General features: G+C 42.0%; 1 protein-coding gene across 1 annotated transcript; it reads left to right on the top strand.

The window, feature by feature from the left end:
* Positions 1–1,308: 1,308 nt before the first annotated feature.
* Positions 1,309–13,871, top strand: QPCT (glutaminyl-peptide cyclotransferase). Its single transcript, XM_030499400.1, has 7 exons — positions 1,309–1,725; positions 5,614–5,760; positions 8,087–8,368; positions 10,917–11,093; positions 11,956–12,055; positions 12,539–12,655; positions 13,454–13,871. The coding sequence occupies exons 1-7, from the start codon at positions 1,606–1,608 to the stop codon at positions 13,597–13,599; spliced, it is 1,089 nt and encodes a 362-aa protein (XP_030355260.1). The 5' UTR covers positions 1,309–1,605; the 3' UTR covers positions 13,600–13,871.
* The last annotated feature ends 3,363 nt before the right edge of the window (positions 13,872–17,234 follow it).

Below are 17,234 nucleotides of genomic sequence, written 5' to 3'. Positions count from 1 at the left end.
TTTCCCATGTAGGGGAGATAACACTGCCTTAAGCTGACTTTATGCTTGCCAAATTTGTAATCTATCAAAGAACTGTAGCTCTTGGTGGGACCACAGTCCCTCAGGGGAAAACAGTATTAGCTAGTCCTGAATCAAGCTTAGATTCTTGGCAAATTTCTCCTGTAGCTATTGTACTTATTTTAATTTTTTTTCTGCTAAATTGTATGAGAACCTTGGCACATCAGCCACAAATTTTGTCCAGCATCTGTATTACATAGTCAACCACAGGAAATCTGACAGAGGGCAACAGATTTTTGTTCTGTTGTGTAGTCCTGCTGGGACCACTTGTCATCTTCCTAGGTGGATTTACACTCATTTCCTGTGACTTGATCTCTGCTGACTTGACTTGCCAGCGCTTTTGCCTAAGAATCTGTAAACCATGCTAGTCTTTCTTGGTAATCGAATGATTGCCCATTTCTCGCTATTCACTAATGACTTAGCTTTGCATTTGGAACAATTTCCTAACAAAGAGAAGTGTGGACTTTTGGGAGGAGAGAGGGATTAAAAACCAAAGGCATTGATTTAAATTAACTCTTCATTTCCCCACATGTGAAAAACTTGGATACAGCCACATTCTGAGTATCAGCTTGGAGGATGCTGAATCTGCAGTAAAACTATCGCCTCCAGAGATCCCATCTGTATGCTGGGCAGCAGATCCACCAGCTTTTCTAGGAAACCTGTGGAATCTGGGTCAAGAATCTGCAAATCAACAAACTGCTCCATTTCTGATATTACCCTCAAAGAGACACTTGGAATACTCACAAAGCTGTAGTTGCCAGGATGCAGCTTTCCAGTGCAAGGCTGAAGAGCTTGTTAGTTCAGCTACCTCCCCCCTTTCTTTTATTTCTTTTTTCTTTCTTTCCCTTTCAATGTGTTTTAGCATTAAGTCTGAAGTTTCAAGAATGGTGTAAAGATCAGAGACTTTAAATGGGACATCTGTGATGCGGAATAGTCAGATGTTCTCCACGCCACCACAGAGCGAGGATGGCGATGTCAAATGGCCTGAAGAAGGGCTTGTGTGCTCAGAAGCTTCTATCTTTGGTTCAGTTGTTTTAATTGGTCTACTGCAAAGTATCTCCTGACCACAAACTGTGCTTCATTGGTGGTTAATAGTGGAACCACAGAATTTAAAATGCCTGAAGACAGGACTGACATTTTAGCAAGTATTGTCGGTTTAGGCCTAAAAAAGGTCGTAAGAAGAGCTTTATAAAACAATAAATTCACCACTTCGCAGTTCTGCAGGTCTTTGCCGTTCGGGGCCTCTCAGGACCCCCCGTTTCACACCGGCCGCAGCAAGGCGCGATGCCCGAGGCCGGGCCGGGGCTGCCCGCCCGCCTCCCGCGGAGCTGCTGACGTGGTGCCAGGGACCAGGCGCGTTTGGGAGCGGGGACGAGCCGGGGGAGGCTGGCACAGCTGCGGCCGCAGCGGCCTCCGTCCCTCACTCCCTTCTTCCCTCCCTCCTCCGCCGGCCCCGGCTTCCCCCTGCCCGCCCCCGGGCCTCGGCAAGGCGGAGGGAAGGGCGCCCGCGGGGAGAGCCGTGGGGGAAGAGCAGACCAGAGGAGAGGGATGGCGGGGGGCGAGGGGCGGGCGGGCGCTGCTCGGCTGCTGGGGACACTGTGCCTCGCCGCCGCCTGCCTGCCGCTGGTGCTCGGGAGGGACCCCGGCGCGGCGTGGACCCTGGAGAAGGTGGGTCGCGTTCGCGTCTATGGGGCTCGCCTCGCCGCTCCGCCGGGTTGCGCGGGGAGGCAGCGCCTCCGCCGGGACGCCTCGCCCAGCCCCGGCGGCCCGGCCCCGGCACAACGCGGGCTTCGGCGGCGGGTCAGCGGTCACCGGCCGCTGCGGGGAGCGCAGGTGGGGATGGAGAACATGGCTTCCTGCCCACCCCGAGCTAATGGCGCAGGACAAGGCTTCCGCACGGGTTTGTCACGTTGGAGATGCCTCACGGGCAGCTAGAGATGAGCTTTGTCTGGAGCAGTTAGTGGATGTAAGGGGAAACGCAAAAAGCACAACAGGGATCAAAATCCGAAATTATATTCCGTGTGACAGTCTATTATACTCCAATTTTCAATGCGATTACGGTGTCCTCTTCTAGCAGTGATGCACATCTCGCTATGAAAAACAAATAGGGATGGTGTTGATGGCTACTGCAAAACTGCTTTGAAAGGATGCATATGTGATAGAGCCATACTATATTGGTTTTAATTCAGAGCATTGTGTGAACTAGTGAAAAAAGCAGTCTCGAGACAATGTTTAATGAAACAGCAGTAAGCACTAAACCCCCGATTCCTCTGTGTAACAACTCTCAATGGTCAGTATGAAACACTAGCATAGTTCTTCATGAAGAACTAAACCACATGGAACATGGGAGCACACACAACGGCATATTACATTCAATTAAACGCTTCAGGCATTTCCAAATGGAAAATACACTTCTAGGGCCTATTCCCAGGTGTTTGTGAATGAGTTGAACTCAAAGTTCAGCCACAATCGACTAAACTCTGCTAATCCAGTGCACCGTCCTCTTCCCCGATAGACCACAGTCCAGGACAGACTGGCAAAATTAAGCTTTCCTCCTGCCTTTCCACTCACTTGCCCTTAGTCATTCCCTTTCTCCTTGATTTTATTCACCCTCCATTCAAATAAGTGTTGGGTTGTTTGGTTGTGGGTTTAGGTTTTTTTAAGAGAAACTTTGTCATTAGGTTCTATTAATTGTATCTTACTATAAATAGAGCTCAATAGACTACATAGCTGTTAACATAATACATCTATAGTATGCATAATAAATGTATATATATAAGAATAGGCGAGACAAAGTCTTTAGTCATACTACTCAATGTACAAGTGTGTAGCCTCAGTGCTCCTTCTGTCAGCTCCCTTGAGCCACACCAACACACCCTTTAGCTCATTCCATTCCCACTACTCAATCTACTTGCCAATGACATAAGCAGCATCATCTAACTGCAGAACCATAGCATCTGAACTCCTCTGCCCGTGCAGATATGAACCAAGAACCACTTCCTCTCTCTCATCAAATTCTTGTCCCTTGACGACTATTGTTCCTTCTCCCTAAATGGATGTGTGATCCAGAAGTTGATAGCCTTGCAGTGTCGAGACCTTCCCGTCTTTTTCTCATTGAGGAGGAGGAATCAGGTCCTAAACTTAACAGTTTTTAGAAGCTAACTTCCATTTGCACCAAGCTGAAATACACCAAAATTGACAAGAAGCATGGGCTACCTGTAGAAGTTGAAGTCTTGCTGGTTTATGCAGCTTGGAACAACAGGTTAAGTGACAGCCCTGTCATAAGCACATTGTTCTGCCTCCCTGCTGTGGCCATGGAGGAAATAGGGATTGACCAACACTGTAAGGAATGAATCACCTACAGATTTCCTTCTGCTTCTCTTTTCTTTCATGACCACTTTCGTAATTCCTTTCACTTCCCAAATTTGAAGATACCTCTGTTATTAGAAATGAGAGTTTATTCCTCTCATCTGAAGTGTTTTCATACATTTGTACTTAGACAATCATAATGTGTCTTTGCAAAGCGAATCAATGACCCCAATTAGCAGGCACACTCTATGGTGAGAAGGAAGACAATTCCATGTTCTAACTGAGCCCTTCAATTGTTCAACTGAAGGCATATTTTCTGAACTTCCCTAATTAAATTGTCCTCCTACACTCTTCTGAAGTGCATAGCTTCAGCTTTTCTCTTCTCTTACAGCCTGTTCCTCCTAAACGGAACAGCTTCCTGACGTTTTCTTTTGTCTGTGCCTTTTCTACACTGGTGTAAATTCCACTGTATTAAACTTCAAGTCTTTCAAAAGACACTTTATGCATCTTCTACAACACAATTTCCAAACTTGTAGAAGTTCTTTATATATCAGACGAAATGCAATTTTTCATGAACCCATGTATAAATTTGGTAGCACTAAAACTGTTAACTGCACATCCTAAAATTTAGTGTCCTTAAAGTCTTAAAATTCAGCTTGAAACACTGTATTAAAATTGGCACTGTAGGATTCAGTGTCTTTGTGTCTGCTCCCTACTTAATTTCACTAATAAACTGAAGTGGAATTGGAGGAAAGGTCCACACATAGATAAACAGCCAGGAAAAGGGTAGAATTTGTTTACAGTGAAGCTCAGAAAATATTTGTGCTTGTGCCTGCTTTGCTCAGCACACACACAAATGAAGTAGAAAAGGTGACAAATAGTGAGGCAGAAGCCATTTGTTAACAATAGTCATTAGTCATGGTCATTAAGATAACGGGTCATTCATTACACAGGGCTGCAGAAGCTCTCAAGGTCAGTACGCTTTCTGGCCGGGTCTTGAGTTCCAGCAGTCATTTCAGACAAACGTGAAATGACGTCCGTGAGCAAGGGGGAGTGATTGGGTTTTGTTAACATATACAGTGACGGAGCTAGAGTAAATGCATCTATGAAAATGTCAGTTTGGTGCAGCAAAGCCCAAAAGCAAATCAGTTGTTCAACAGTTTGAAGCAAGAAAAAATAATAAAATGGCAAATACCATTATCCTACCCTATAAGCTGTGGTGCACTCATGTTCCGGTTTCCCTCCTCTTCCTCATCTCTAAGAGGATGAGGTAGACAGGGTACACTGAGGGCCAGCAATCTGATCAATCATGTAAGGCTGTTCTGATCAGAGAACAAATAAACTTTTCTCCAGTGGGAGAGAGGTGTAGAGGGAAGTCCCTATGATAGAAATGAGGAATGGGTGGGACTGGAACATCCTATGACAGTGCCTGCAGTAGGAATCTATAAAAACAAGAGTGGCTCAGGAAGGTCCTGTGAGGAGACAATTGCTAGAGATTGGATAGATTCAAACTAGGTGCCCAAAGGAACATTTGCAACGTCCTTGGGGTTCCCACCTGGCATTCAGCTACCACTCCAGAACAGCACGAGGCTCTCACAGGTTCAAGACATGCATTTGCCAGCCCCAGGAGGATCCCACAAGTATTCTGGGTCATCTGAAACAGCTGTAAAGGTCCGTGCTTAGGCAACAGAAAAGAAGCCACTTGGGAGGTAGCCATCACTGGGAGCTGCTGCCACAGGAGACAAGCCGCCAGTGCTGAGGTTAACCCATGGTCACAGAGCTGACATAGACCCCAGCTAGCCCCAAATGAGCCACACCATGCTGTGTAGTCACCAAAATCATCACTGTGGGCAGGGGCCACAATGGCACAGCTTCACTGCCTCTGGGACTGAGCCAGCTTATGCATTTATTTGCAGTACTGCACTTCCTAATGTAAGCACAGCATAAAGCTAAATATTAGCACTACTAAAAACAAAGCTTCTGGTGCTTGTCTCAATGGAAACTTTATTTGAAGGTGTCATGGTCGCAGACATGACAAATGTATGTAGAAATAAGATACTGGAAAAGAAAAAAATCCAGGCATGGGTTGTGTTTTTACAGGTAGGTAAAAATTTCTCCCATGATTTACTCCCAGTAAATCAAAGCAGCAGAATATACCATACCACATCACTGTAATTCTGAAGAATATTATGGCTAAAAAAGACTAGTAATAGTTGCAGCAATCTTTGCTTTTTCTCCCTTATACAGTATTCTCACCAACCAAGAATTTTACAGTCTGATGCTATCAAAAAAGTTGCTGCAAACACAGATATTTCTGAAATGTGGGAGAATGATTTACGCCCTATGCTGATAGAACGATACTCAGGATCACCAGGAAATTATATCGTACGACAGGTAAGGCAACACCTGCTATTTATATTCTGGTAATGCCTTTAGTGGCTGCTAGAGGGACAGACACATTCCTTTCATTTGGTAGGACAAACTATCGTTGCTCAAGTCCAGACTGCAGAGAGCCTACGGACACAGCTTGCACTCCACCTGACGTTATTTCCCAGGGCTGCATAGCGTGATGGAAAAAAACCCACCCTAAATTTATGTTTTAAATTAAAAACCTTGCCTCAGGTTTGGTAACCAAAGCACAACACAACTGTTGCCCTTTCCCTCACACGAGCAGGTTTTTGGTCACTGGTTCAAACCCTTTGGGACCATACACAGAGATGAAATAAATGACACCCAACTGCCCTTTTTCTGTAGAGGTGCTGCGCTGTTACACTGCCCTGCAATGTTGCTTCAGATGGGTGCATCAACACAGAAGGGGACCAGAGAGGCCCAAATGGGCAGGCAGGTGAAAAATGACAAGGTGCAGCAGTGGCCCAAGTACCACAGCAGCTCTGCTGGCCCAGGCACAGCAGTGAGTTAGCACTGGGCAAAGATATCCAGATTGTACCTGGCTCCAAGCCACTAAAAGCTCCAGCACATTGTATTTGAGCCACAGGGAGTTACCATGCGACCAGGTTGCTGCTCTGCACTCATAGCGTGGGCATCTTCATGTGCCATGCTGGCTCTGGATTACATTATCCAAGCAGGAGACTAAACAGTGGTACAGCTGAGTTTGCTAGAAGACATTCACACCATCTCACTGGCCTTCACCTACCCTTTAGGCAGTGACTCAACAGCTCCAAGGCAGCCCTAACTACAATAAGATTATTTGCCACTCTGCAATTGGTAGACTGGAAAAATGCAGCTTTTTAATGCTTTGTGTGTGTGCGCACACACGTCTCTATAGTTCTGTGGTTTCTTTAGCGATACCCTGGAAGGCGGCCAAGCGAAAGGGGAAAGAGTAAGAAAAACAAAAAACCAGCTGAGCCTAGGGTAGAAAACCACAAATCATGTTCAAAATAGGATCATCCTGTTACAAGGTAACAGCATGTACCAAAGTAGGCCCCCACCAGAGGAAAAAAGAAGAGTCCTCTGTTGTCAAAGCACGATGGAGTTTGAAAGGAATGACATTTCTTTGTTAAGACACAGGAAAAGCATCAGACTCCTCTGAGGGAGAAGGCTAGTGCCAGTTATAGCTAGTGGACACTGGGAACTCCATCCAGGCTTCTATGTTCCCCGTAATCTACAACAGACATCCTTTGCTCTGCCTACAAATAGCAGATAGTCATACAACACCATAAAAGCTTTCAGAGGGTGACCACAAACAAAATGGAAGTTTGTTCTAGCACTAAAGTTTATGGCAATATTCCCACTGACTTCACTAAGAGCAGGAGAAGTCTTCAAAGTCAATTTTCTTTTTACCCCTTAGAGGCTTTTCCTAATGTTTATTTAAAGAGAGAAGAATCTGCCTTGAAGCAGCACTCTAGGGACACATAAAAATAAGTTGCTCAGCAGAGATAGCCCTAATAAGAGTTAGCCAGAACTCTGTACTAAGTATAAGTGGGGTTGTTATTAGAGGTATTCTCCTTAGGCAGGAAGATACCTAAAATGAATGATCTCTTTTATGTAGTCACTGTCTTAATTTTTATCTTTACATGAGCTACACATACAGGATTTAGTTTTTAAAACATTGTTCTGAAATGTTTAATTCTTTCTTTAATTTACAGGAATCAGACTGTCTCTTACAGCCTTGTAAGCAACTTATGTCACTTGAAAGGCAGATTTCTCTAGAAGCTAAAAACCAAACACATACACACACGCCCCCCCCCCAACCCTACAGCAAACAAACAAACAAAAACACAGCATTTTTTTTTATGCTGCTGTGGCATCTATGTGTGGTAATTGTCAAATTAGCCACGTCAAGTTCTCTGCAGCCAGTTTTGATATTTAATTTAAGGTCACAAGTGAGTTTGGATTTGAAGAGGTAAACATTAATACTGTCCTGGTGACACCTGGAAAAAACACCGGCCTGGAAACTTCAGAGATCAAGATCTAAATGTACCACATTAATGGGCAACTCATTCAAAGCACGTTCGGACTCCAAAAACAAGAGACAAAAGGGAGAAATGAAAAGCAATTTAGCCAGCCAAAGGCTAAGGTAGCAAAGATGTTGCTTATCTTGTAAAGTGACACTACAATTTTTGCTATAAAATTTATCTTTTAAAAATACCATGAACTTACAGAAATAAGCCCAAGTGCCACTATTATCTAGTCACAATTTGTCTGCAACATCTTTCTGAAGCAAGCAATATTAATCTGACTTTTTTCCTTTAAATTGCAGCATATCAAGCACCGTCTTCAAAGATTACGGGCCGGCTGGGAAATTGAAGAAGACACGTTCCAGAGGTACACACCATATGGATATCAAACATTTTCAAATATCATCAGCACTCTCGACCCCTCTGCAAAACGCCATCTGGTTCTAGCTTGCCACTACGACTCAAAGCTCTTTGGACAACAATGGCAGGAGAGAGCTTTTGTAGGAGCAACTGATTCAGCCGTGCCTTGTGCTATGATTTTGGAGCTGGCACGTGCCCTGGATAACCAGCTTCAGCTAATCAAGGTGCCTGCTTGTTTCATTTTCATTTGGTTTTGTAACAGCAATAGGCCTCGGGGCACTTCCATGTTCTCTCCCGTAGCCTGCATGCCCAGTTCTTCGATTGCTTTGCTGTAGGAAAACTGCCATTGACTTCAAGAAGAACAGAACAGAGATCTGTATCTACTGCTTTAGAGTACATTATCACATTAAAACTTCTTATGCAAAGGGTGGCTATCTAAAATTTACCTCATAAATACTATATAAAAATAACAATTTGCATATGAATAATACATGTTTCATAGACTTGGCGAGATATAATACTGCTTTCTATCTAAAGAGTACAGAACCCTACTCAGAAGCTCCTATCATACCCTGTAACATCTAGGGTCACTGGCAAGTATTTTTGCTTTCTTAATCTTGCATTTTTAAAGTCTTTCAGTTGTATTCTGTCTTGGGAGACGGATGAACAGGAGTTAGACTCACATCCCTCCATCCCATAATGATTTCAAGATTTTCTTCTTCTTTTCCTTCATCAATTTGAACAGTTTATTTATGAAACAAGTGATGGCTGAGTACAGGAAAATAGCCAAGTAATAGCATAATATCATCAGCCTGTGTTACCTTTGCTATGAAAATCTGCTTCAAAGTGCTGCCATTGGCAGGCAAAAAAATCTGTTGATCCTCCTCGCTCCAAGAGCTCGGATGATTACAGGTTCCTGAGTGCCATCTAGTGGTTCCGGATTTGCTATTTACAGAAGAATACTTCTCGTACACCAATGGAGCTTTCACAGGGAAAGATCTCCCAAATGCTTTATGAAGTGTCAGGAATACACTCAGCTCAGGTATTAAGGTTACTTGTCGGCAGATGTTTCCAGAAACTGATCTGGTGCCTTCTGACTTTAGAATATTTAAGAATTAGAAGATTAAGAACATGCCAATGTTTTTAATCACAAAACAAAGCACTCCTGTAATACAGATGCTTTCATTTAGAAGCTTCATATAGAATAAAATTGCCTGATGGTTATTTATGACAACCTGGACACTGACTTAAAGACTGGAATTTTTTTCAAGTTATATCACTTTTGATTAAACTGTTTTATCATATGACAGCATTTGACAAAAAGGCAATCTAATTACTTTGTACAGGATAGCATTTGTACAGTCTGTTAACAAAATATACTTTGGGATCCATGTGCTTAATACATTAGCTATGACCTTTTCGCTTTGCCCATAGTCGCATAACAGACTTTGTTATGTTTTCAGCCAAATCTATTTATACTTTAACTCGAAGCTGTGATTTTTATCTTGATGTTTCTCCGGTTATATAGAGTAAGTTTAAAAATAAAGAGCAAAGACAGCTGTTATTCAGACCTGGGAATGTGTTAGACAGTAATAATAATAATACAAATACTACTTTATAAAATTCAAATGGCATTAATACAGTTTCATCCAGAATGCAAAACGACTGCTATCAAAAGACCTCTGTCCTGTGCAAAGGACGAAGGGCAGCAAAGCATTGCCATTAGAGAAATCCATATATCACTGTGAGCACAATCAATACCATCTTGCCTGTGTGAGCGACATTTTATAGAAGTTTTCCATGACTGTTTATACTGGATCTGCTCCAGCTAGCTGGGAGTTGTAGCCCATACAGGACATGACTGTTGCCAGTGGCCCCACCTTATTAACCACATCATGCAATTTCACTTGAAATAGCGTTAATTCATAGACAGTTAAAACATTTATAGCAACTGCCAAGACTACAGATCCCCAACCTGTTCATATAGCAGAACCAATCTGGGGTTAGCCATGTTGCAGATTGTTAGGGAATGCTGCCAGTGCAAACAAAGCTTCAGTTAGTAAACAGAGAGAGAAAAAAGGCTCCTTCTACATGGGGAAGAAATTTCACACAGATGCCTCCTTTGTGACCTTAAATACATAAATCATATATTCTCGGTTTTTACTGTTGTGATATTTTTGGTTGTTGAAAGGGATAGATGTGTGTACTCCACTCTCTGTGCTTTGGTTTTAGGGTAGAGTTGCCTCAGTGGTTGCGAGGCCCCCTGAAGAAAAAGAAATGGTCATTCTTCTCATGACTGACTGCTCTTTGTCCCTCAAAAAACCACCAGCTCTACAAATCCATAATTCACCTCCACTGATGCACAGCTGTAGCAGAGATATTACTCCTTTGTGGCACTAGCAAGGAATAATATTAGCACTCACATCAGGTGTTGCTGCTGACATGTCTCACCACAGGTCTCCTCGCTATTTGAGGTGATGTTTCTGGTACCTGGTGTTGCAGACGTGTCTCAATATACTCAGCTCATGTCTGCTAAAGTCAGAAATGAAACTTTTAACCAGAACCCAAACGATACCAGACTGGAGAATATGTCACTGCACTAGATAAATAACAGTGAGTGATCGCTACCGCTATTATACAGCCATAAGAGGGTTTGCATAGGGTACCTTGAAAATAACCCCCTACTGATGTTGCTTACATGACTACAGTATTTGTCCTTTATTTAATATTCTGGCCAGAGTCAGTTATGCTACTTTTGCTTTCCTCCAACAGACCAGCTCAGCATCAAGACCAGACCTTTCACTTCAGCTCATTTTTTTTGATGGTGAAGAAGCCTTTGTCCAGTGGTCCCCTTCTGATTCCCTCTACGGATCTCAACACTTAGCTAAGAAGATGGTATCTACTCCTCATCCACCTGGTTCAACAACCACAAATCAGCTGCAGGGCATAGTAAGTGGCTTTTCCCTCCCTAATGAGCAGTAGTAAATTGCATTTTTTTTAATATTCACCTAGTAAATGCCCAAATTACCAGGAAACCATGAATCTCACCAAAGTTAAAGGAAGAAGTAAGGTTGGGGCAATTTTATGAGATGTGATAAAATAGAGAGTTGGCAAGAGCTTCTCAGGTGACTCTGCTTAGACCTTTTCCATGCAAGTATGGAGGAGAAGTCATAAAAAAATCAAAATACACAAATTTATTAGAATATAAACTAGGATACGCACCCACTGTAAGAGAGATAATTCAAAGTGATTAGGAGACAGCACAGACATAGTATCCATCTGTGAACAAACCTCCCCTAAATCAGCGCTAAGCTACAGCAGGCTGTTTCCCTTTGATTCCTACTAAAATTCTGGTTGTCTGCTCCCTTCCAGTTTCCCTACTCACTGCTGAGACACTTTTCTTCTGTCACTGTGTCTTATGACTCATAAAATGTCTTTCCCTTGATAGACTTTGTTGTTCTCCAGGGAAGAAGCAATTTCCTCTTCTTTCTCCCCACCTACCGTAGTTTTTCTTTTAAAGGGATATAACACACAAACTGCAACCAAAGCAATGCAGTCTGCTTCAGCTTGAAGAACAGAGAAATAGCCAACCTTCTCCTGCTCAGAAAGACAGCAAAATGTATTGGATTGGAATCAGGTTCTGCTGATGAGTTCTTCTCAGGCATTATGGCAGAAAAGCCAGATCTTTGGCCAGAGCTATCAAAGTCCTAGTCATGACCTATACAGGAACCAAGAGGTCTCACTGCTGATCTCTGTTGATGGTAGTGTAGTAATATAAAGAACTTTGTTTTAAGGATTCTTTCTTCTGTAGGACCTGCTTGTACTACTGGATTTAATTGGTGCACCAAACCCTGTCTTTCCCAATTATTTTCCAAACACTAGTCGATGGTTTCAGAGGCTTCAAGCAATTGGTAAGGATTGGGGTCTGGGCTTTCGGTGAATTTGAAAATTTAGTGTGTAGTTTCTGAATGTATTAAGTCCTGTAAAACAGATTTTTAGGTTACTTTTCTGGTTTACAGTTTTAATAGTTACATTATTAAATGTTATATTTGGTGCATCTTAAACCTATATGAAGATTTTATTAATTAATAAAATAACTGAGGAAGATTCCCAGACACCTGGAAGCCATGAAGCTGCTTCTGTAACTGGCTGACAGTCTGCAACTCTTGGAACTGCTTCACTTCTCTATTTTAGTTCTTCCTTCTGTAAAATGACAGTAATAGCACCAATGTTTGAGGTCTTCTAAGTAATGAACAAATGCAAAAGACAGTCAGAAACTCCTTTTTCTTTTTTGATGCAAAAAGCTTCCACATGAGAGGAAAAAATAATCAAATGTGCTAACATGCCTCATATTGTCCAAAAGTTGTAATAATCACTTTCAATGTGAATTACAGAGCAAGAGCTACACAACATGAATCTGTTGAAGAATCACCGCATTGAAAAGCAGTATTTCCAGGCTACTTTCTATCGAGGCTTGGTTGAAGATGACCATGTTCCATTTCTACTAAGAGGTACTGGAAGCTCGTATATTTTAAAGTATAAGTTCAGTAACAAATGCGACATTTAATGAATGAGCAACTTCATAGGATCCTATTTTTCAAGCTTATTTGCCCCAAGTATTTCTTGTGGCAGACACCTACACCTTAGCCCCCAACTTTCTGTTCACTCTTTTCCTTCGGGATGCAAAGAAAGGGAAAGCAGTTGGACTACTGCTGCCACCTTGTCAAGCTACAGATCAGTAATTAAGCACTTGTCCAAGTTCAAGAGTGGATTTGATGTCCTTCTCTGTTCAAGCACTCAGCAGAGCATCTTCAAAACTAAGGTGTGCTGAAGAAGGGCAGTAAATACAGTAAAGTCTTCTGACTGAAGTTTTCTGCTGTATAAGAGTTATATTGCCAGAGAAGGGTTAACCAAAAAGGAAGGTTACACTAGTTCCGTGAAAAGGGTATCTACCTGGGAAAGGAGGGAGGTATCTTCATATCCAGCCCCTAATTTTGCCATTGCTTATGCTCTGTTAACTACTGAGTAATGTAAAATTGGTGCACAGCTCTGGAAGCAGGCACAAGATCACCTACACCTCTCTGCTTCTAAGCGAGTGCTCTTTTCATTGAGCTATGGTTAATATCTCCTGCTCAACGGCTCTTCAACTCCATGAATCTGGTATTTTTGACACCAAGGCAGGGCCCAGGTCCAACAAAACCAACACTTAGCGAGTAGTTACCTGATTCTTTTGCTAAGTGGTGACATATTCATTGGCTTAACAGAACATCTCCAATATGTCTTCTCCAAATTTCATTTTCCTTTTATAGGGGTTCCAGTCCTACATCTGATTCCATCCCCTTTTCCAGCAGTATGGCATACCATGGAGGACACAGAAGAAAACCTTGACAAAACCACTATCGACAATCTCAGCAAAATCCTGCAAGTGTTTGTACTGGAATATCTAAACCTGTGAGAGACAAAATGACAACAGGTCATACTCCTTTCTAAACACTGTTTGTCCATCTTCACATTTTCTATTTAATTGCATTGAAGAGACTAAAGTAAAGAAAAATATAATGATAGTTCTTGCTAGACAGGTTATTGATTCAGCTGTTCCTGGCCCAATGTTCTATGCAGACAAGTAAGATAGCATTAAAGAAGAATTAGTTTCAGCCTGGAAAGAATTCGACCTTTCCATGTTTTACCTCTGAATAAAAAACCCAGGATTTTTCTGGATGGTTATCACTGGTTTATGTCCTATATTAAGATCCAGGAGGGAATGCCTCCTGACTTCAGTGTTACCTAGTTTTCACAAGGTGTGACCAAATTGAGAAGTGCTCAGCAATGGAAATTTATACCACATTATCAAAAGAGGCATAAATCACACTAAACCAAATTTCTACTGCGGGTTGAACTAAACCACCTCAATCCTGAAATGAGCTGCTACAACTCCTGACGCACAGAAGGGATTTTTAAATCCTCTCTGCTCCCTTTCCTCCTTCCCCCCCAAGGAGGGCTGCCAGGGCTCTTGTCTGCAGACAGGCAGCCACCAGCGAACATAGAAATAACCCAAATTCAGTTTTCTCCCTGTTGTTTGTTGGCTACTTTTTTATGGAGAAGGGTGGTGGGGAGTGATGCTAAAGGAAGGTATGTGAGGGCTTCCCCCCACATCCTGCTTTGACAGCAACACAGGAGATATAAACAGAGGAGTAAGTGGTGCATGGGAGCAACTTCCCAGCACACACCGTTCATTTATGTGAGAATCGTTCACAGTTTGATCTAAAATTAAAACACCAATACCACCAACTTGCTGGTTTTAATACTAGGAAAGTGATCACTTGAAAACTGTATTTATATGAAACCATAGTTTGTAAAGGTAAAGTACCTATCAAGATACTTTACCTTTAGTAAAGGTAAAGGTAAAGTACTCTATCAAGAGTAAAATAAGTATGAGACTCAGAAGCAAGAAGACAGTTTAAGCACCAAAAAGTAAGGACAAGCCATAGGCTATATCAGTATAGCCACCGGCTATACTCACCAGTTTAACAACCCAGTGCTTTTACATTCCATACTGGAATTATTCAATAAATTTAGTATAACACTGTCAAAAATCTAGCCTGGAATAAAATCAGTAGGAGAAGCCAGAAGAACAGTGTTCAAAAGCTCCTACAGAATTATGGTTTCCACTGGTGAGGAAAGGATGAGAGCATTTGAAAAAAAAAAATTCAGTATCAGGCTGGTAGAGAATGAACTGAGAAAAAAACAAGTCAGGATTTTACTGCTCTGAACTTCTTCACTAGAAAGTTCTATCCCAGGAAAAGAGATTTAGAAAGGAAATAAGCTATGCAGTTGTAAGCATGTTAGATTTGGCCTCTATACTACCATTTTCCTAAAGCAAACACTTCTGAACCTGAGCTGATATTTACCTCCGTATTTTAAAGTTGCAACCAAAATATGTATTTACAGCAATGCAAAATTGTAAAATTCTACTATTACAGGACAGCCTGAAAATGAATTTTAATCTCGTTTTGTTGCTCAAGATGAAACTTAAGCATTTCATATTTTCTCATCAGTTTAACATTGTGAGAAGTGTTTCTATTCTGCACACAACTTCTGAAATAGAATACGATGAAAATTCTAAAACTTGGACAGATGTTTATTTTCAGATATTGCTGCACATCTGTGTAAATACATCAAAGCTGTTTGAACTCTTTGCTATCACATTCTCCTCCACTTCAGCCCATGAGAAAACATTCTAAACAACTAAATTAAATCTGAAGTTTGAACACTCTGAGCAGTATAAGGCACCTCCTGCACCCACCTAACTGGTGAAAAAGGTAACAAAATGGCTACATACAGAAATGCTAAAAATGAGTGTGTGGTGAATTTCACTGCTACAGGTGAACTCTTGTTTTACTGAATACTTTGCAGGGCCTCTGAAAAATGCAGTACGCATTTGCAGTGTGCACTGCTACTCTGCTTCTTCAAGAACTTGAAAGTCAACTTACAATAGGCATCATTACGGTACGTGGGATCAGAGAGTTATAACTGGGAAAAGTCTAGTTAAAAAAGTCTCTATCAGAGTTAGTTGAAACCCGAAGTTACTCATGTAGTACGCCAAGTCGCTGGCATGTCAATTTTGTCACCAACATCTCACTGCTTTAGCATGCAGTTCCCTTATGTTGACTCAGTTCACTAAGAAATGAGGTACAGGTTGGTGTAATACAATTCAGTGGTTCTCAAAACATGAAGAAAACACCAACAGGCAAAGAGGCTTCCCTCCCCACCCCTTTGGGTTTTGAGGGGGTTTTTTTAGTACAGGAAAAGACGGCCATCTCTTAACCAGATGTGAGCCCTGGAAAGGATGCCCCCGAGGGGAGGCTCATCATCTTAGCAATTTATATGATCCATCATTAATTTAAAAAATAACTGCTGGAAGGAAAGCTTACATCAGCCCAGTAAACATGTGAATCCAAGCATCTAAGCTCTCAAAAGCACAAGAACCTGACGTAGTCAGTAAAGCAAAGACATGGTGCAGGGTGGGTTCTCACTGCTGCTACAGCGAGGGAGAACAAGCAGGTAGGAGAATGTCTATGTATTTGATAAAATATCCAGAAAACAAAAAATGCAAGTGAGAAGACCAGGACTGGTATCTCTTCCACTCCCAGTTTCAACACTGAATATCCCCAAGTATCGAGATCTGTACATGCACGGTACAGTCAGTCACTTCAAAATTCAGAAACAGGCTTTATGTTGGAGCACCTATCCCTGGATAGTTTCTCTGCCCCTGTCGGATGGTGGCAGCAGGGGACAGAAATCAACTGAGGGTCTCCAACTAATCCAGTCATTACCCAGATCAGCAAAATTGCTGTACAGGTTCTCTCCTTGAATAGCACTTGTCATATCTCAGTCAAGGAAGGGCGGAGGAGAGGGGGGAATAAAAAGCATCAATCTACCATCATGAGAGGCTGTCACTTGTCAACAGTTCTCCCAAAGCTGTATGTGGATATTACTTGGTGAAGGGAACACAGAACAGAATTAACTCAAGAGCCATTACGCAATAGGTAAAGCTTCAAAACTCCCCATACATTAGTAATTTGTATTGCAGTAGGCAGTTTAGCTCCTTTTGTATCAGGGCAGTGCAGTTTTTCACAAGAATCTTATGCCTAAGTAATGGTACATGCCCCTCAAATTCTCTAAAGCTTAATGCGTTTACCTACAAGTGTAGTGATCCTGTGCACTCACAGTTGGAATAAGGTAAGGAAGTAACAATGCCAAATCCTCTGGTAGACAGAAACGATAGTGAGTACCAGTCCTCTTTTATGCTCTAGCTGGGGCAGCACTCCTATCATTAGGAATGAAGATGATATAAATTAACAATTCTCATTCACCACATTTCAGATAAACATTTAGATTGTGACCACCTAACAGCAAAATACAATTAGAAAAGACAAAACGCCATGAAAATGCTTTCTGTAGCATTATTACAAGGACCCAAGTCTACCTTGGTAGCACACCCAGAAAAACAGTTCTGAAGTTTCACACATCTGCTCACTGAGATTGAAGTGTCACCCGAGAGCATCACTTAAACAATCATATATAAAAATA

Source organism: Strigops habroptila, chromosome 10, assembly GCF_004027225.2.
Source record: "Strigops habroptila isolate Jane chromosome 10, bStrHab1.2.pri, whole genome shotgun sequence".
NCBI classification, from domain to species: Eukaryota; Metazoa; Chordata; class Aves; order Psittaciformes; family Psittacidae; genus Strigops; species Strigops habroptila.
This window is presented reverse-complemented; position numbering and strand designations above follow the sequence as displayed.